Source organism: Schistocerca americana, chromosome 11, assembly GCF_021461395.2.
Source record: "Schistocerca americana isolate TAMUIC-IGC-003095 chromosome 11, iqSchAmer2.1, whole genome shotgun sequence".
Classification (NCBI taxonomy): Eukaryota; Metazoa; Arthropoda; class Insecta; order Orthoptera; family Acrididae; genus Schistocerca; species Schistocerca americana.
In genome coordinates, this window is record NC_060129.1 from 164,212,832 (window position 1) to 164,234,566 (window position 21,735).

A 21,735-nucleotide genomic window follows, 5' to 3' on the forward strand; every position below is an offset into this window, starting at 1 on the left:
TCACCGCATGCGAGAGACAGTGGCTTCTCCAGGTGGAGGAGATGTGGGAAGTGCAGCTGCAGCAGGTGTCTGGCGGGGTGCGTTGGCAGTGGTGGTGGTGGCGGTGGTGGCGATGGTGGCGGTGGTGGTGGTGGTGGCAGTGGCGGTAGTGGCGGTGACGGCTGGTGTGCTGCACATACAGAGAGAGCAGAGTGTGAGCTGGCTGGCGTATCCATGTGAGGATGTGGGGGTGGCTCACTACAGCCAGCCCTGCTGAGGGACCATGCACACACTGGCAACTGGCAGACGACAGGTGCCGAATGCTGCGACAGCGGTCCAGTTAATACAGATGAATTGCCGTTGAGTTAATGACATTCAGATGCACGCCTGAGCTCCCTACAGCAGTTGATGACAACACCATACAACAGGTAGTTCAAAATCAAGTGCAGGATTAAGGTACATACAGAATTACTGGACAGGTCAGTTCATGTACTATCACCCTCCAAATTATCCAAACGGCCTGAATTCCACTCCACCTGATTTGTATGCACCCACTTAGTGTTACTGTCTTGCCGTCCCTCCACTCTCTTTTCTGGTATGGGCGTTTCACTGTTCAAAATGGTTACTGCACGAGACCACTTGAGAAAACTGATCTGTAAGGCTGTCAGTCCACAATCAGACTAATATCTCAATAGTGTCAATACCAGAAAAAGTGTTATTATTAGATGACAGTCTTTAGCACCTGTAAACTCAAGTTTACTGCAATAAATGACATTTTAGAAACTAACTTTCAACTTGAAATTACGTGACGAAAACGTTTGTTCACACTGACATCCAGGACTCAAATCGAACAACCGTTGTCTCTCTTAACTAAATACCAAAGGTCTTAGATATCGTTTCAGTCACAGGTAAGCAAGCGTGCACGTATCTAAACGCTGAAATCTCGAAGTTTCACTAAGTTTTGGGTTGGATGTCAATTTGAACCCAGCACTTAATACGATTGTTAACTAGGCACAATAACTCGTTATATATCCAAATTTTTCGTTGTTAGCGAGATGACAACCTGAAACGGTGAGGCAAATAATTTTGTTCCTTTACTGGGATTTGAATCAAGTACGTATCATTGTTTTCTAGCCACAAACACACGTTAAACATCTGCTCAGTTGACCTGTAGCGACATGTGTACATGTCTGAACTGGAAATAACGCGACGAAAAGTTCCGTGAGGGGCGGGAATGTAAGCCTGCTCGCAGCATCGTTGCTTACTGCAAACAAGGAGACGTTGATTGTCGAATTCTGTTCCGACAGGTGCTAGGAGTGACATGTTTTAACCTGAAATGATGCCTTGAAAACTTTGGTAAGTGATCAAGTCGAAACCAACACCAACCGTCTTTGATGACAAGACATACGCAGACGATAAAATCACAATTACTTCTGTCTTTTGGTTTGATGTGCACGTACTAGCAATTGAAATGACTCGATGAAAATCTTTGCAGCCAGCCACGATTACGAAAGATGCTAATTACTATGGGCATACTGCTTGGAAGGATTTCTTACTACAGAACACTTTCGTCACACCAGATGCGTGCTATTACATTCTGAGGACACAGATTAACCTTTGATTGTACATTTTTTCTCAGGGCCACAAAATTCCCTTTTATGAAGTTAAAGCCCAGTGGTTGAAATGTCCACCTGACCATCCTGATTTGCGTTCTGCTTTATTTCCTTAAATCGATGAACGCAAATGCTGAGACCTTTCCTTTGAAAGGGAACTGTAGATTTCCTTCCCCGCATTTGGGAGCTGTAGATTCTGCTTTGACTCTAATGGTCTTGCAGTCGATGGCACGTTTGACCCTAAGTTAATCCTTTTTTTCTCCCTCAACATTTCCTATTGAATTCAAGTATTGGACGAAGGTAAAACGGTCGTATTTCATTACATTTGCCAGTAATCGATTGGACCGTACTGGTAAACTGTCACATCAGAGGAATACTATTCGAAATGAGGAAACTGTTTCCTGATGTGAATTCTTCGCTGCACTTACCACATACACTCACAAAATGTTTAATGGACCGTTTTTGAATGTTGAAATAATCATCCTTGTAACCTTCAAATGTACAACATTCAATACATCACTGCAAAAACCACATACACTCACAAAATATTTAATGCACCGTTTTTGAATGTTGAAACAATCATCCTTGTAACCTTCAAATGTACAACATTCAACACATCACTGGAAAAAGCAGTTTATAACTTCAAATAAGGAATGACGACTGATAAATGTACTTATAGCAGCCTGTATTACAACACATCAAGCAAAATCTCTACGACCTTATACATGAACCTACTTGTTTCAGTTAATTGAGCCCTTTCAGGCTATATGCATCAATGTTGAATGCAACACTAGGAAAAGGTATGCACTTCCCTTGCACAGTTGTGTGATATGTTTTTTAGGCCTCCTTCCACTCCCCTACAGCCCTTGGTAAATTTTTCCACACAGAATTTATCCAGGGGGATCCCCTGTGCTGCATTTATTGACGACATGCCTCGTCTTTGCCAAGATCAATGGTGTGAATAATAACAGAATAATAACGAATGACTTCCTCAAAAAACTATTGTATTGGATAAACAAAGCTGCTTTGTAGCTTAATACCACCTCATGGTAAAAAATAAATTACTTTTGAAATTGCAGTGAAAGAACGATGCTTCCAGAATAAAAATGGGCCAAGTGTCTGAACACAATAATGACTATGAATGACTGCCTATGAATGACAGCAAAGGACTTGGAAGAGCAGTTGAACGGAATGGACAGTGTCTTGAAAGGAGGGTATAAGATGAACATCAACAAAAGCAAAACGAGGATAATGGAGTGTAGTCGAATTAAGTCGGGTGATGCTGAGGGAATTAGATTAGGAAATGAGACACTTAAAGTAGTAAAGGAGTTTTGCTATTTGGGGAGCAAAATAACTGATGATGGTCGAAATAGAAAGGATATAAAATGTGGACTGGCAATGGCAAGGAAAGCGTTTCTGAAGAAGAGAAATTTGTTAACATCGAGTATAGATTTAAGTGTCAGGAAGTCATTTCTGAAAGTATTTGTATGGAGTGTAGCGATGTATGGAAGTAAAACGTGGACGATAAATAGTTTAGACAAGAAGATAATAGAAGCCTTCGAAATGTGGTGCTACAGAAGAATGCTGAAGATTAGATGGGTAGATCACGTAACTAATGAGGAGGTATTGAATAGAACTGGGGAGAAGAGGAGCTTGTGCCACAACTTGACCAGAAGAAGGGATCGGTTGGTGGGAGATGTTCTGAGACATCGAGGGATCACCAATTTAGTATTGGAGAGCAGCGTGGAGGGTAAAAATCGTAGAGGGAGACCAAGAGGTGAATACACTAAGCAGATTCAGAAGGATGTAGGCTGCAGTAGGTACTGGCAGATGAAGAAGCTTGCATAGGATAGAGTAGCATGGAGAGCTGCATCAAGCCAGTCTCAGGACTGAAGACCACAACAAACAACATGAATGACATCCTCCTAAACCAAATTCATCTCTTCTTTTAGTAAAAATATAAACCTCTAGCGCAAGAAATTAAGCAGTACGAAATAATTAACTGGTCTTGACACAATGACACACTACTGCAGCAATAAATGCGACAACACTATCCGGAGAAGTTTCTGGAAATGTGATTGATACCAGTCGCCGAGTTTGTTTATTTTGTATGATCCAGTATTAGTGTAACCATAGACTCGTACAAAATCACAGCTGCTCAGCTAGGGGCCAACACTTCCTGCAGAAATTTCTGCATCATTCCATAATGTCAATAGTGTAGCTGACTGTTATGTGATTTCATTTCAGCGATTACAAAATCAAGTCGAAAGTACGCATGCCACTACTGGACCAATCGCCATGTAACGTCACAGCGTACGTATTTCAGCTTGAGATGTTGGAGAGTGTTGGTGATGAGCAGGCAGTTCAACTCGGGTATCCCTTTCCGCTGTTTTCGACCCTTTCTGGACTATACAGTTCCGTCCTTTTGTTGTTTCCCCAGCAATACAAATTCTTCAGCGTTTCCATGAAAGGAGCAGGTGTGGTTTTAAATAGTGGGTGGGTGCAAAAATTTTCATCAGGTGACTTCAAGTCGTTGCATTTGGGCTGCAAATCATCGATGAAAGGCAATAATAATTTTTTACATTTCTACATTCATTGTCAACAATAACGATTCGTGCCGGTTTCGACTCTCAATGAGGCACAGAAGTTTTTAACACATCATTTGAGGTTTATAAATTCAACTTCTAATTACTGGTGAAAAACTATTTGACAGTGAACGTCTCTTCATGTGTCGTCATTGGCAGTGACAGTATGTACGGGTTTAGAATCCCAGTCAGCACAGAACTTTTCCTCGCGTAACTTCTAGTTCAGGCACGAGCATATATCGCTAGTGGTGCAACAAACCAACTGGACAGGCACGGCACTCTTCTGGTTGTGAAGGATATCTTAATTTAATTAACAGGATACTTCGATCATCAAAGCATGTGTTAAAGACTGGGTTTTGGGAGGTACATATAATGAAAAGGTCGACAGCGTGTTTCGAATGAGTACAAGGGGAGGAGGATAAACATGAGGTAATGAGACATCCTCCCCAAAAACTGCAAAAGGACTGTATTATTGAAGTAAAAAATTATTCTGCTTATATGCAACACTTTTATACATCTTATTTTAATTCTTATTAAAATCCTAGGCATCTGTGATGTATAAAATCTGAGTGTGAGAGTAAGTATCATTTTTGAGGGGCAGTGGGGGGAGAAGAGGGGAATCATACAGTAAAAGACCGTGGTAGACCCAGAAAGGAACAGCATATCTCTGTCTGCAACTGACGCCCATAGTGTGTTCAGTATGCGGCGGTGAACTAGGTGAAGATCAGGAATTACAAGGATGTAATATAAATCATCAAGAGAATTTGTAAAATGTACACAAGGATTACTGTCAGTAAAAAGATTACTGTTAACAAAAACTTTCTCAAACTTAAGACCTTGTGTCATTTCCCATAGTGTGAAAAAGGAGTTTGGAGTAATGTAGGAAAATGTATTTAGGTGCGATGTATTAATTTTTTTTTTTCAAGAACGTAACTAATGACTGTAACATGATCGATGTTTCAAACATGAATTTTCATGTTGATGTCTATTGAACAAAAGATAAACACACTGAATGGTTTACAATACAGGCTATAAGTTCATTGCAGTTGGTTGAGGGAATGCAAGTAGCGTCATCTCAAACACAAGGTTACCAGTGTGTCAAATACCACACAAAATATTACCTAAGTATTAGAATCTAGCTGAAAAATAAATGACGGTTTATCAGTGTTAATGGCTACTAGACTTGTATGGACATATGTAACTGTAAGATGGTGCAGAAAAAAGGGAATGTTGGTCTCAGAAACTGTTTCATGTTCAGACTATGAGAGGTGGAATAGCAACAGTAATAGATGGGGTAGATAATTTCATAGGTAGTGCCACAGTGGAATGCAAGTCTGTGGTGTTCACTGGGTGGCTATAGAAATCCATAGAGCAACTGAAACAGGCAGAGAGGTGTGGGGTACCGGTTCATCAAAGACTCAGTAAAGCATGGCACAGAAGGGAATGTATCCAAGTACTGTGTGAGCTTCATGTAGCGGCTGAATAGAGCGAATAAGGAAATGAGGTGGAAAGTCTCAATTTTATGGAACGAACTGGAACCACCATGAGGACTGGTTTTGTGTTCCTGTGAGGTGGTCCCAGGGTGAGAGAGGTGTGAGCAGCCATACACTGGAGCACCAATGCTTACTTCAACAGGTTTTCTGATCATCTTCCATACAAGACCTGACAGTGAACCATTATTCTGTCATATAATGTTCCTTTAGAGAAATTCAAAATCTTCCATGTACTGCCTGGATTTGGAGAGAACAAAGAATTATGTTGGGGAGGTTACTGGCATATGGCTTGCATGAAGAATGAAAGTGACAGAGAACGAAGCTGTAGTAGTGAGGTGTGAACAGCGATTACTCTCATGGTCTGCTTCACTACACAAAGAAAGTTCCACATGTCATCAGCTGTCGAAAACTGTAAACATGTTGCCGCCCTCCTCGAACCGTTGTGCAGTACGCTTCCTTGCTCGAGGTGTCGGCCAGAAGTGACGTACTCGGTCGTCGTCTTCATGCAGCGTGACTCTGTTCAGAGGTGTCTCATTGTGATCAGCCACAGAGGCACTGAACAACTTTAAACGCTGCTCTATGCGAACAGCCTTACAGCGACCCTAAGGGCTGCCGGCTGCAAACTACGCACATCACTGTGTTTGAGGCCGGGTTGGGCAGTACAGCTTTGTGTGCACAGCGGAATGCGTCATGCTGCGCTCACACAGTGAATGTATCCTATTCTCCTGACACTTGATCCCAAAACCTAAAGAACCACTTTTCCTACACGTGTAGTTTGACAGATAAATGTGTACAAATTGGTTGTTTGATGCTTTTTGCTAGAAAACATACCTGTTAATGAAGTGGACTCAGCTTAGGGATTCAGCTAACCTGATAGAAGAGGACAATGATAGCATCGTGAGCTAGCAGGAAATGACGGTCTATGATGGTGTATCTTACAGCAGTGACACATCTAAGGAAATTCAGCAGCAAAAATTATAGTCATGCAAATGCACACACACACACACACACACACACACACACACACACACACACACACACACACACATCCAGAACTGAGAGACACGAATGAGTGGGTTGTCTCGCCCTTACCTGCTTTGTGGTGGTGGATCGTACAGCAACCGGCTCACTTTGACCAAGTCTTTTGGTTGATGAAGCATCGCATCTGTCCACCCCTGAGTGGCCATCACCTCGTGGGTACGTGCCTTAATAAATTCGATGGCGGTTCGCCTGAGGTCACTGCAGGAGTGGCGGACTGCGAGGACGGCTGCGGCCGCCGCCGTCTCAACGGTCAGCTGAGCGGCCACCTGCCGCTCGCACTCTGCCTTCAGCCGCGACACCCCGTACTTATCCGCTGCTGCCAGCAGCTGGGGGGCCATGCCGGGCAGCTGGGGGGCCCGCAGGGTGTACAGGTAGGAGACCAGCTGCCTCAGCACCGGGCCCCCCACGTCCGGGATGCTCACCGCGCCGCTGCTGGCCTCGAGGGTGTCGTGGCCGAACATGGCGGCGAACACAGGGCTCCTGTCCGCCAGGACGGCCCTGTGCGCCAACAGTCGCGTGTCGCCTGCCTCGAGTATCACCACGGCGTCGTCCCCGGCGTCCAGGAGGTCCCCCAGGTCCACGGCTGCCGTCTCCGTGATGTCCTTAACCACTTCCATTGCGGACGATTCTGAAACACTGCATCACCGGGCAGCCCTTTCAGCTTACAGGTGACTACTGATACTTCTCGAGTGACGGTTCATAAAAAGTGGTCCATCACCAGCCAGTGGCAGTATCGTCACATCTTTGCTGTGTTAGACTGATGCCATTGGTGAATACCTGCATATCTTTAATAATACCTTTTTAAATAGTTACGGTTTTCTTTCAGCACATTTTATTTGCGCGACAAGCTCCAGAAGGGGGGAGGCTTCATTTCCATAATTTTTTCTACAGCGACATTTTATTTGAACTGGCAATTGTTCGAAGTGGACATCTACCAAAATACTAAGAAGGTTGTACAGAACTATAGCAGTACTTTATTCAACGAGATATTCTGTTCACTTCTTTCCTTCAAGGAAACAACATTATTTTATGGCTGGAATCTATATTATTCGTCATTGAACCAACAATTGTGCATGTAGCCTTGTACGAGTTGTTTCACACAGGTCTACTACAACCTGGAGGGTGCTTCTGGGAAACATTGCCTATGGGAAGCAGGCCTACTCAGCCTGCAACTCATTCTCAACACTTCTCAAATAGTCCAACAGGACAACATCCGACGACCACACGCAGCACGATATGTCAGAGCCAGCTGCAGCGCATATACTTTCCCTTCAACTAACACGTATACTATTATTTTGTAGCAGAAGTCACTGAACCTCCGCATTGCAGATGGTACTGATAATAGTAGATAACCACTCGATGATACAGTTTCTGGACAACGAGGTCTAATTTTCGCTGAAGAATTTCTCAGTTCGTCCTTACACTGACTGTGTAGACTGTGTGCATTAGATGCCGAGACTGGACCTTTGAATAAAATGGGATATCACTATCTGCTTATTGGATTCACGTTGTTTCATTAGTAACAGTCGCTGAAGAATCCATTTTAAAACAGCAATTCAGAATAGTTCTGTAGAAGTCGAGAATCAACATGAGCCATGTACTGACAATGTTCCTGCTCATCTTCTCGGTGTGGGAGCAATGAATGTGAAAGGTTGGCTGTATACTCTTATGTGCTGAACAAGTGAACGAGGGAAACCGTCCACGAATCTTGAAAGAGACATTTGAATTTTCATCCACAGAAAGAAGAATGACTTAAAAAGAGAGAAAGTACTGAACATTTAAGGTAGTTGTCCAGCGGAAATAGTAACTTTATTTCCTCAAAAAGGTCAAGCCACATTTTAAGAAACTCAGTCTGGATTTATAAAAAAGTGCGGGGCTGGTGGCGGTTACATGGACCGCACACACGCACACACGCACACACACACACACCACGCTGCCATCACACTGCTCCAGTGACAGCCGAGTACCTCCAGACTGGAGAACAGCAGCCGCCACGTACACACGCAGGGGCCGCCAGAAGCGGCCACGCCCTTAACACAGCCGAAAGTGTTCATCCGCTACTGTTTAAACGTCGACGGACACGGAAAACTAGACAGAGGAGGTGCGACCAATACAGGAAGACTGCCGTCAAAGCGTCACAGAGGCACCACATCATCAGGGTACAAGAAGCTATGCGGCTGTCAATCTGCAGATTTGTTCAGGTAGATGAACAAATGTCAACTTGACAGGGGATGGTGATAAATACCTTATGTCGGTAGTTCTGCCAACTTGACTACACGATCACTGGAAAGAAAAGTGTGTGAATTTTACCCACGCAACCGCATGTCTTTGTGCCTTTGGTTTAAAACGTCGACCTGGTAACCACCTCCTATAGCTGCAGACAAAACAGAATCTCAGGAGGAATGTTAGTTCTCTTACCTGTTGAGACATAAAGGGCTCCTAGAAACCATAACTGGCGAATCTGCCCATGGGGAAAGGACCAGAGGAACACAGCGGTTGGAATGAGAGAGACATGGAGACTGGAGATCGACTGTCAAACAATCTCTGGACTGCACATTACACACACATACACACACACACATACATTAAATGGACGCTGCTTTCATCTTGCAAAATTTTACTCCTTGTTCTCCATGTGGGTAATTACCATAACAGCAAAAAAATTATAAACATAGGAAACTGTTTCTGTCTCAGTGTCAGATCACATGTTCTTCAAGACACTCATAAGGAACTTGCAAACTTGCAACCGATGATAATTTTCTGTCTCAGTATCTCACAGTTTGAAGTGACGGGCTATGCCTGTTCAGGAACTCCACTGCTGTAACGCAGGACCCAGTTCATCGACTGGACGTTAGAATATGTGGTTTAGTTTACTGGAGGTACCATTAGCTCTATTAGCATGGGACCTTGGCGTTTAATGCCATGTTGCACTAATTTCCAATTAAGATAATTGTGTCGCATAGACATAATACACAAACGAAAGTAGTTCTGAGAGATGACTAGCAGGCATTGCACCAGTTTATAACTTTGCTGTCCATCTCGTGTGACTTCCTTCACAGAGCCAAAGTCATGCTACCTGAGGGGTTTGTTTATGTCTGACATTTTCTTTTTTTTTTTCAGGACTTCGATCTAGGACTGTGATTACACCAAGACAACCCACATATGTATCTGGAACACTGGAATGTTTGCAATTGGGTAAACTGACAGAGTGATTGTGAGCTGTCTTATCGATTTGGTGTCACTTTTCGACTGTTCTACAGTGTGAGTCATTCTACAGTCCAGACTTATTTCGACAATGTGTGTAAGGCACAGTATCTAAATCAAGCATGTTTTTCTCGGGAATCCTTAAAACAATTATGCAATTGAAAAAGTTCTGTGTTTGCAGCATATGTAAGACGCTGAGACTATCACTGATTAATATCACCCCAGCCCGTATAAATCGTCAACTGTAAAACGATAAAGGTATGTAATTTTATATACAAATTTCTCGCGCATGCCTTACAATCAATTCCAGGAAATTTATGAGAATGTGCTGAAAAGCAAGACCTCCGAATTTTTTCATCTGTTCTCAACATCAGCTGAGGTATGACACGACAAAGATGTTGCTCGGTCGACTTTCCCGCCTCGCTGAGGAATGTTACAACTTGAGAACTTTTAACACTGCAGCACGTCAGCAATCGTGAACGATTTAATGATTATAAAGAATGCACCTCGAAGGCAAATACACTCCTGGAAATTGAAATAAGAACACCGTGAATTCATTGTCCCAGGAAGGGCAAACTTTATTGACACATTCCTGGGGTCATATACATCACATGATCACACTGACAGAACCACAGGCACATAGACACAGGCAACAGAGCATGCACAATGTCGGCACTAGTACAGTGTATATCCACCTTTCGCAGCAATGCAGGCTGCTATTCTCCCATGGAGACGATCGTAGAGATGCTGGATGTAGTCCTGTGGAACGGCTAGCCATGCCATTTCCACCTGGCGCCTCAGTTGGACCAGCGTTCGTGCTGGACGTGCAGACCGCGTGAGACGACGCTTCATCCAGTCCCAAACATGCTCAATGGGGGACAGATCCGGAGATCTTGCTGGCCAGGGTAGTTGACTTACACCTTCTAGAGCACGTTGGGTGGCACGGGATACATGCGGACGTGCATTGTCCTGTTGGAACAGCAAGTTCCCTTGCCGGTCTAGGAATGGTAGAACGATGGGTTCGATGACAGTTTGGGTGTACCGTGCACTATTCAGTGTCCCCTCGACGATCACCAGTGGTGTACGGCCAGTGTAGGAGATCGCTCCCCACACCATGATGCCGGGTATTGGCCCTGTGTGCCTCGGTCGTATGCAGTCCTGATTGTGGCGCTCACCTGCACGGCGCCAAACACGCATACGACCATCATTGGCACCAAGGCAGAAGCGACTCTCATCGCTGAAGACGACACGTCTCCATTCGTCCCTCCATTCACGCCTGTCGCGACACCACTGGAGGCGGGCTGCACGACGTTGGGGCGTGAGCGGAAGACGGCCTAACGGTGTGCGGGACCGTAGCACAGCTTCATGGAGACGGTTGCGAATGGTCCTGCCGATACCCCAGGAGCAACAGTGTCCCTAATTTGCTGGGAAGTGGCGGTGCGGTCCCCTACGGCACTGCGTAGGATCCTACGGTCTTGGCGTGCATACGTGCGTCGCTGCGGTCCGGTCCCAGGTCGACGGGCACGTGCACCTTCCGCCGACCACTGGCGACAACAATGATGTACTGTGGAGACCTCACGCCCCACGTGTTGAGCAATTCGGCGGTACGTCCACCCGGCCTCCCGCATGCCCACTATACGCCTTCGCTCAAAGTCCATCAACTGCACATACGGTTCACGTCCACGCTGTCGCGGCATGCTACCAGTGTTAAAGACTGCGATGGAGCTCCGTATGCCACGGCAAACTGGCTGACACTGACGGCGGCGGTGCAGAAATGCTGCGCAGCTAGCGCCATTCGACGGCCAACACCGCGGTTCCTGGTGTGTCCGCTGTGCCGTGCGTGTGATCATTGCTTGTACAGCCCTCTCGCAGTGTCCGGAGCAAGTATGGTGGGTCTGACACACCGGTGTCAATGTGTTCTTTTTTCCATTTCCAGGAGTGTAGAATCCGGTTTCTGTTTGCAATCGAGGCGGATTCTTTATAATCACTGAACGTTACAGGCCTCTGGCGCTAGAGGGCTCTGACTTGCAGCGTGTGACACGGCGCAGTGCAGCCTAGCTATGTTAGTGCCTGAGAGGCGGTGTGCTGTGGTTCAGTGTCTGACTGCAGGAGAGTCTGCCCACACGCGGAGCGAGCTCTCCTTCAGAGTGGCGACGCCAGACCTCACACGAGCCATGCCACGAGTTCACTCCGTACAGTCCCGACTTGGCGCCATCCGATTTTCAGCTGTTGGCGAAATTTAAAGAAACGGCGTCAAGATCTTTGCTCTGATAGTGGTGTCTGGTGTTGAGGTTGGGTCATCAGCGCCCGTGCAAAGTCCCAATATTTCACACAGTCCAATTCCTGTACTCAGCCGCTATCACGAATGATGTTGATTATGAAGTGACGAGGACAACACGAACACGATGTCCCCAGGCAGAGGAAATTCCCAACCCGGTCGGGAATCGAGCCCGGGTCCCCGTGATCCAGAGGCAGCAACGCTAGCCACTAGACCACGAGGTGTGGACTCTGGCAGTGGTGAGGCAGTGCGTGGAGAGGTGAGGCTGTGGGTTCGTCAACAGACTCTAACATTCTGCAGTGACGGCATCGAGAAACTGGTCTCTTGTTGGGAGAAATGTGTTCATCACAAGGGTGGCCTGGTTGACTAATAGATACGTAGACATGCATATAGATATGTAGAATGTTAATAAAGTTGTGATTTACTTAAAGCGCCTTAAGAGTTTTCAGATAAAAAAATTCTGAGGCATTACCTTTTGGCTAGCACTAATATTCGCAATCTCAAATTTTACTTTCCCATTCGTTTTCATGCGTCTTATTAAGGTATTAATAAATACAATGTCTGGAGTATTATCGCGGTCTATTTGCAGTGTAAGTGACATACAAAATCAACAAAACTAAAAACACTGCAAGTAGAGACTCGACACCAGGACCTTCGGATTATCGCTCTGATCTCTTTCTAGTGCGCCAACCGCCGGCTGGGAATTTTGCTGACATAAATGACTCACTCCTCGTCCGACCCGCGCCATAAAACCTAACGTCTGCTAAACGCTTGACGTTCTGCAGCCCCCATTTACGTCACTTTCACTTGCGGCCGAGTCCGGCAGAGACTACACATGTGGAGCGAGTCGGTGTCGACGGGCAGGCGAGCCGCCCTCGTGAGCGTGGGGTAGAGCCCTGTATGAGAGTGTTTTTTTTCCTTTATTGTTATTTTGACACCTGATACAGGTAGGCTAGCAGCGGCATACTACGCCGCTCTTCGGCCACACATATGACTAATGATACAAAAGGAGACAATTGCAGAACAGACATGGTGGATATAAAAAAGTAGACATACAAAATTAAAACACACGGAGCCGTACACGGCCACAGTGTTCAAAATAAAAATGTTCAGAAACGTGGACACGCACAGAGAAGACAGAGATGACACACGCGAAGTATGGAGCACAAACGATGAAACACTGGCATCGATCTCCGGCCCGCGAAAGTTCTCTATACGTGAACGGGTCTGGGGAGCTGCCAAAAAGGGGAAAAGGCGGGGGAGGAGGGAGAGGGGAGGGTGTAGATGCCAGTGGCAGAGGAGATGGGAGGGGGAGGAAACAAGGTAGGGAGGTAGGGGAGGCCCGGGGGAGAGGAGGGAGGGAGGGAGGAAGGGAGAGAGTGTGCCCTTGGGGAAAAAGCACGGGGGGGGGGGGGGGGGGAGTGGGCTCTGAGCACTTTGGGACTTAACACCTGAGGCCATCAGTCCCCTAGAACTTTGAACTACTTAAACCTAATTAACCTAAGGACATCACACACATCCATGCCCGACGGAGGATTCGAACCTGCGACCGTAACAGTATCGGGGTTCCAGACTGAAGCGCCTAGAACCGCTCGGCCACCCCGGCGTGCGGGGGTGGGGGGAGGATGGGAATTTTCAAAGTTGGTAGGAGGGGTAGATGGAGGGGAGGAAGGCATCATCAGGGAGGGGGAGTCGGTGGAAGCCACCTTGGGTATGCGATAGAGCGCCACCAACCTTTTATGTGCGGATTGCCGACAAATGGCGGCTGCTATTGGTCGGATGAGGCGAGCGGAGGGAGGCAGCCATTTTGAGCCTAAGCAATATGTGAGCGTAAGTGGCAAATCTGAATTAACTAGCCGATATTTTAGTATTTGCAGGTGTTGGAAATATATATACTCTTTGTGTATCAAATTAAGATCTTAACGTGGCATTTTCCACTGTTCTATAGTGAAAACGCCGCAATCCTGTGCTGTAAATTCTTATACGAAACCAGTCCGAGGTAGCAAGCTTTTCCACATTCCACAGGGCGCGAAAACAATGCGAAAAGACGCGAACTGTGGCTACGCCGTATTGGAAGAAAAGATACATTTCCATACGAAACAGCTAAATTGTGTGAGATAAGGAAACTTATCTTAGCAGCAGATAATTATGTGAATCACATATTACAAAGCACAATGGAAGAGTGCAAGTATACCTCAGCCGCCGGCATGGTAACTCAGTGTGTTCGGTCAGAGGGTTAGCTCCCCTCTGTAACAAGAAAAAACTGAGTTGATGGGTCAACGGTGAACATAAACGGGTGTTTTAGGACGTCCGCCCCGAACAGATGCACCGAACGAAGACGAACAAAAGAAAAAAGAGATTTAGTTAAAAAAAAGTCGGTATAGCATTTGATTTATGATGTGTGGTTCCTGGGTTCAGTTCCACCTAAAAACCAAAAATTTTTTTCACTTTATACATTTTTGTTGTAATAGTTATGTAGAAATAGCTCTAAATGCATTAAAAAAGTTATTGATAGTATTAATAAAGCTACATCCACATCATTTTTACAATAATGCCTACGATCACCATTGAATAAGAGACAGAACCTGAAAATCAAATCTTCAAATACGGATGTACTTCATGTATATGAAATTTGAAAAGGTTTATTTTGTTAGTTATTCATAGTGCCATCTTTACTTCTTTACAGGTATTACTTTTGAACTTTATTTAACAGTGTAATTTGGATTGTCATTATTAGCTTCACTTCACACCTGATCAGTTTGAAGCAAATCGTAAGGATGGTGTTAAAAACTGAAACCTAATGCGGTACCCACTATATTTAGCCATCGTCCTCAAATTAAGGGACGAAAGGCACCAAAGGACAGGGGTGTGCAAAGGGAACCTGAGTGCACTTACACTAGACAGAGAGAGCCAGGTACTGTTTAAATATATGTAACTAAAGACAGACTTATCTATCTTATTCACTACTAACTTTTTATGAAACTTAAATTTCTCGCGTTGTCGTTCGACAAAACATTTTTTTCTTTTCAGGCAATGAGCAAGTTTGCGCACTTCCTCAAGACGTTTTGCCGGATGTTCACAGTTCTGACGTCGGATTACCTCCTGAGAATGACACTGAAACGGAACTTGAAAGATTGAAAAGGAAAATCCACTTATTGCAGAAGCAACTACACAGTGCGAATGGTAAAATTGATACAATGGCGGCATCTGTGAAACTTTTTTTAAACGACGATCATATCTCGGCACTGCAGAAAAAAACTATGCGAGGGACAAAGTCACCACCGGAAGCTATTAAGAAGGCTTTCATAATTCGATTAGCTTGTGGATGCGTTGGATATAATGCGGTAAGAGAACTGGGACAACCATTACCAAGCGAACGAACTCTACAAAGGAAACTTGAGTCTCTGGCATTCAGCCCAGGTATTTTGGAGGATTTCGTATCCGCTCTTAAAGTGAAGGTAGACACCACGAATCCTTTTGAAAGACATGTTGCAATAATGATGGATGAGATGAGTCTCACGCCAGGCCTAAATTACGTCGTTTCATCGAAATTCGTAATTGGCTATCCAACACTTCCAGCAGCTAATGGTTCGTATGAAAAACATGCTTGTCACGTCTTGGTATTTATGCTTGGTAGTCTAAGTACCCAATGGAAACAAATAATTGGTTACCATTTCACCGGGAACTCAATTTCAGATAAAGAACTAAAGTCTTTCCTGTGGCAATTAATTGTGAAGTGTGAAGCGATTGGTCTGATGGTAGAAGTTATTGTATCAGGTGTGGGTGGACAAAATCAGGCAGTGTGGGGTGAATGTGGTATTATTGCTGGCCGTCATAATGAAACAAAGAATTTCTGCCAACACACCATTTACTCCAGAGCGGAATCTGTACTTCATGCCTGACGTAGCTCATATCTTGAAGAATGTGAGGAACACCTAACTAATTCCGACCACATTATCCTACCACGGCAAGCAATTGCAGACAATAATTTGACGGGACCGGTGGTCTCGATTGACCCTATCAAGAAACTGTACGAGTTTGACAAGGAAAAGTAATTAAATATTGTTAGGGATTTAAAAGATAGTCATAAGGCCACGGCATTATGATAAAATTAAGGTTGGTCCTGCTTACGCACTTTTAAATCACAGCGTTGCAGCATCGTTACATTATGCAATAGAGGAACATGTACTTAAAGATTCTGCCACATTAACCGCGTTTTTCATAGCCACAATTTTCCGTTGGTTTAAATTAATGACCTCAAGGAACAGGAAAACTGCCATGAGTAGAACCGTTGAGGACATACACAATGATGTCGTACAGTTCCTTAAGAGTGTCATCTCGCTGTTTGAAAATTTGAAACAGGGGTATCTGGAAACCTGTACAATCTGGAGTTATTCTAGCAACATGCACAGCTATTAATGTCCAGGATTATCTTCTGAACGAAAAACGTTTCCAGTGTGTTGTGCAGGCTGTCACAGGATGCTCTGGACAACCTCTTCAGTATGGTTCGAGCCAGTAATCCTGTTCCAGATTGTCTCAGTTTCAAGATGATACTGCGGCTTATTGCTGTGTCACAGTATTTTCGTCCCAGTCGCCATGGAAGTTATCAGACAGAAGATGGTGAATTTTTTGTCGACTACTTGGAACACAGACGGACGTACGACGAAGCAGAAGGCACAGACGATGCAGGCTTGCTTGCAAGTGCGAATTCAGACGTAAGCGATGTTGGAGAAATGCCACCTGAGGAAGCACAGTCTCTACATTATTTAGCAGGCAGAACAACAAAGCAAGTGCAGAAGAAGTATTTGCTTTGCGAAGCGTGCCGAGATTCACTTTCACCAAAGGAGAAGTCTGAGTGTGAAGCAGTACGAAGACTCACTGAACTAAAAAATTACACAACTCAAGACAGCTTGGAATGCATTTCCCAAGAAATATTTCGCATTATTGAGATGACAGATAAAGTCTTTCGTGTGGATGAAAAACTGTTCCTGGAATCTAAATTATCTCACCAAGCACTGGAGGCAGTTGCACAGAAGTCATTCGAGGAACTCGTTGAGAATATTCCTTCCTCTCACAGTGTCGTGGACAGAGTTGTAGATGAATTTCTGAAGACTCGAATTTACGTTCTTCGGAGGAAATATAACTGCCAAGTACTGAAGGAAGCCACAGCAAAGTGCAGTATTGGTATGAGAAATGCGGCAAAGGTATTTGAAGAAGAAGCAATTTATTGTCTTTCACATGTTTTAGCTAAATTGATGCACCGGTAATTTGTAATTTTGTGTATTTTTTATTTTTAATTACAAATAACTACCATCATTTGTAACAAACAAGCATTAAAAAAGGAAATATGCAAATCGAAGTATGCATTTGTAATTTAATATGTACTGTAAGTACCTTGACTGGACTCTATCGTTGAAGCATGTAATACTTTTCACAAAGCTCAGCGTGAGAAAAAAATTACTGCTAGCTATATTTATAAGCGTCTATATCTCACAGGGGAACCTCCCCATCGCACCCCCCTCAGATTTAGTTATAAGTTGGCACAGTGGATAGGCCTTGAAAAACTGAACACAGATCAATCGAGAAAACAGGTAGAAGTTGTGTGGAACTATGAAAAAAATAAGCAAAATATACAAAGTGAGTAGTGCATGGGCAAGGTAGGCAACAGCAAGGATAGTCTGAGCCCAGGAGCGCCGTGGTCGTGTGGTTAGCGTGACAAACTGCGGAACGAGAGGTTCTTAGTTCATGTCTTCCCTCGAGTGAAAAGTTTACTTTCTTTATTTTCGCAAAGTTATGATCTGTCCGTTCGTTCATTGACGTCTCTGTTCACTGTAATAAGTTTAGTGTCTGTGTTTTGCGACCGCACCGCAAAACCGTCCGATTAGTAGACGAAAGGACGTGCCTCTCCAATGGGAACCGAAAACATTTGATCGCTAGGTCATAGGTCAACCGATTCCTCCACAGGAAAACACGTCTTATTTATTCTATACGACACTGGTGACGGCATGTGCGTCACATGATAGCAATATGTTGTCGACCCACCTAACTTGCACACTTTGCGAATGGGTAGAAAGATTCTTCTACCTTGCCCGATTTAGGTTTTCATGTGGATGTGATAATCACTTCCAAAAAAGTGATGAAAACATGAGAGTGTGTCACATAAACTGCAACAAATGAATGCAACACTTTCACAGTCGCACAGTTTTCTCTGTGCTCTGTCAAAACATATGTTTTTAACGTTTTCAAATTTTTCCGTGTGTAGACCGTCAAATCCTGCATATGTCCAAGCAAAACTGAACATGTCCTGGAATTTTGGAGAGCGAAGTTGATTATGTGTGAGTGCCTGAACTCTGATAATTGTCTGAAAATAAAAAATTAAAGTTTTCACTCGAGGGAAGACTTGAACCAAGGACCTCTCGTTCCGCAGTTGCTCACGCTAACCACGGGACCACTGCGCTCCTGAGATCGCATTATCCTTGATGTTGCCTACCTTGCGCATGGACTACTCAGTTTGTATATTTTGCTTGTTTTTTCATAGTTGCACAAACATCTTCCTGTTTTCTCGATTGATGTGTGTTCAGTTTTTCAAGGCCTATCCACTGTGCCAACTTATAACTAAATCTGAGGGGGGTGCGATGGGGAGGTTCCCTTCTCAGTGACAGAGTACCAAATTTTCAGTAAATTTCACAGCAGACGCCGAGTTATCAAGGATGTAACGATTAATAACGACAGTTATTTGTTCACTTAACGCACTGTCGTATTCAGGCGAACTTTACAGTTCCGTCCACAGGGCTGCCATTGCGCAGTAGGCCCAAAACGGCGGCGGCCGGCATGTTGGCCCTACTCTCCCGTGTAGAGGGCTCCAGCGTGGCGCTGGCTGGCGCGAATGCCGGACATTTGCCACGCCGGACATTTGCCACACTCGCCCCTTCGCCAGGTAGCGAACCCTCAGGTAAGGGACGCCCTTCCTCGCACTTCTTCTGTCCGCTTTCAAACCGCCGTCTCCACATCTTACTCGATACAACCAGGCCGTAAGGGACCTTCTTCTTCGACATCTTGGCCAAATACAGAGCTTCTTTTACGAAATCGGAATATTTATAACTTAACTTTTGGGAAACGAAAGCAATACCGAGGATAGTGTCAGTATGTAATTACTTCTGCCAAGTATAAATATAGATCCCTCGCCCGTACGGTAGCTTCCTTTCACGCTTACTGATCGCGATAGAAACAGTCCATCGGCAGGGGAGCAACAAGAAAGGAACGATGTAAAGCGAATGCGAATTTATGCTAATCATTTCTTTTTGATCACTGCATTTGTGCCTACTTTAATTATTACAACTGCACGCCCAAAAGACAATAAGTAAAGAAGAAATGGGTATGTGAATGTGGGAAAAGAAGAACGACATACTCCATATTAATTTACTCTCTAAAACGCGATATCCCTTGCGGTGAAACATTAGTTAATAAAGTGTAGCGGGACAATGTTCAAAACATGACTGAAAATACGTTCACTAAATCGAGATGAGAACATCTATGATTGGCATGTCATATAAAGCCGACGTACATTTTTAAAATGTTAGAAATAAGGAAATGAGCCGGCCGGTGTGGCCGAGCGGTTCTAGGTGCGTCAGTCTGGAACCGCGAGACCGCTACGATCGCAGGTTCGAATCCTGCCTCGGGCATGGATGTGTGTGATGTCCTCAGGTTGGTTAGGTTTAAGTAGTTCTAAGTTCTAGGGGACTGATGACCTCAGATGTTAAGTCCCATAGTGCTCAGAGCCATTTGAACCATTTTTGAAGGAAATGAAGTAATACAGAACGCTATGCTTGTAACGTACATTGTTGTTCTACATTCTTTAGCTCTGGTATTTACAGGGTCACAGAGAAGCATCCTAGGTTTTCGAGGGAAAAGCTGTAATGGTAATGATCTCCACTAGAACAGAAACAAGAAGCACAACTTAAGGAAAAATAATGTAATGTGTGTTCCAGCTCACAAGCGACATTGAAGCAGGTAGTTCCTGTGACTTAGTATGGACAGAGGTTATATTCGACAATCGGAATAAATGAATAACTGGCTCCTTTTACTGACCGCCGGTCTCAGATGAAACAGTTGCTGAAGAGTTCAAAGAAAACTTGAGTCTCACCACAAACAGGTACGCTACTCATACAATTATAGTTGGCAGTGACTTCAATCTACCTTCCGTATGTTGACAAAAATACATTTCCAGACCACATTGTAGATATAAAACAACTTCCGTAATTGTTCTAAATGCTTTTTTAAAATTATTTTGAACAATTAGTTCACGAGGCCATTCAAATTGTAAATGGTTACGAAAACACACTTGAACTCTTAGCCACAAATAATCCCGAGCATCACGACGGATACAGGAATTAGTGAACACACTGTCGTAGCGAGGCTCAATTCCGTAACAAAGAAATTCACCAAAACTAAACGCGAGATATATCTATTTATAAAAGCAACTAAACATTCGGTTGACTTCTTAGAGACAGTCTCCAATCCTTCCAAACTATGTAAGTGAAGACCATATATGGCTGAAGTTGGAAAAAATAGTATCAACAGCAGTCGAGAGATTCATACCAAATAAATTAATAAGAGACGGAATTGATCCCACATGGTACACAAAACACGACAGAATGCTGCTCCAGGAGCACCGAAAAAGGCAAGCATAATTTAAACGAACGCAAAATCACCCAGATTCGCGAAGTTTTGCTGAGGCTCGAAATTTGGTGTCCATTTCAATGCGAGATGCATTTAATAGTTTGCACAACGAAACTCTCTCTAGAAATGTGGCGGAAATTACCAACAGATTCTGGTTCTGTGGTAAGTAAACCAGCGGAAAGGGTCAGTAGGCGATGGGGAGGAGGAGGAGGGGGAGACAAGAGACCAAAACCTTCGGAGCAGGTAAAATCGAGGCAAATGTCCGCCGTGGCAAACGTCCGCACACCGGCAGGCGCACCGCCGCGCGGGATTAGCCGAGCGGTCTGAGACGCTGCAGTCGTGGACTGTGCGGCTGGTCCCGGCGGATGTTCGAATTCTCCCTCGAGCGTGGGTGTGTGTGTTTGTCCTTAGGATAATTTAGGTGAAGTAGAGTGTAAGCTTATGGACTGACGACCTTAGCCGTTAAGTCCTGTAAGATTTGACACACATTTGGACATTTCTGCAGACGCGCGGCCGGCTGGCAGGCGGCAGCAGCGGCGCTACTCACCCTGCAGGCGGGGCGGAGCAGAGCGACGCGGAGCGAGGCGAGGCAGCGCAGCCGGCGGCAGCCGCTCTTATACACCTGCCGCGTGACGTCACGCCGGCCGGCTTATCTGCCGCGGGAGCACGCTTGCGCAATCCGCCCTTCGGATCCCAGAGGCACGTTCCATTCCCACGGGTTGTGATATGTCGCAATACACTCGATAACTGGATTAAACTCGACACGCTCGAGATTGAAAATTTTGTTTCGGTTTCAGTTTGAACGACGTCAAACAGAACCGTTCGGCACTCGATGTAGAAAATGGTTCAAATGGTTCTGACCA

The 21,735-nt window shown here is 44.7% G+C and overlaps 1 protein-coding gene across 1 annotated transcript; it reads right to left on the reverse strand.

The window, feature by feature from the left end:
- Nucleotides 1-21,441, reverse strand: LOC124553468 (speckle-type POZ protein-like). Its single transcript, XM_047127326.1, has 3 exons — nucleotides 21,420-21,441; nucleotides 6,763-7,347; nucleotides 1-169 (listed from the first exon to the last, which is right to left on the reverse strand). Exons 2-3 carry the CDS (start codon nucleotides 7,326-7,328, stop codon nucleotides 1-3), a joined length of 735 nt encoding a protein of 244 aa, XP_046983282.1. The 5' UTR covers nucleotides 7,329-7,347; nucleotides 21,420-21,441.
- Between the last annotated feature and the right edge of the window lie 294 nt (nucleotides 21,442-21,735).

Bases quoted from the DNA above. Each gene is read 5' to 3' on its own strand.
- LOC124553468 (XM_047127326.1), bottom strand. From the start codon at position 7,328: ATGGAAGTGGTTAAGGACATCACGGAGACGGCAGCCGTGGACCTGGGG. The intron at 170-6,762 runs GTAAGGGCGAGA...CTGTATGTGCAG, and splicing joins GATCCACCACCACAAAGCAG to CACACCAGCCGTCACCGCCA.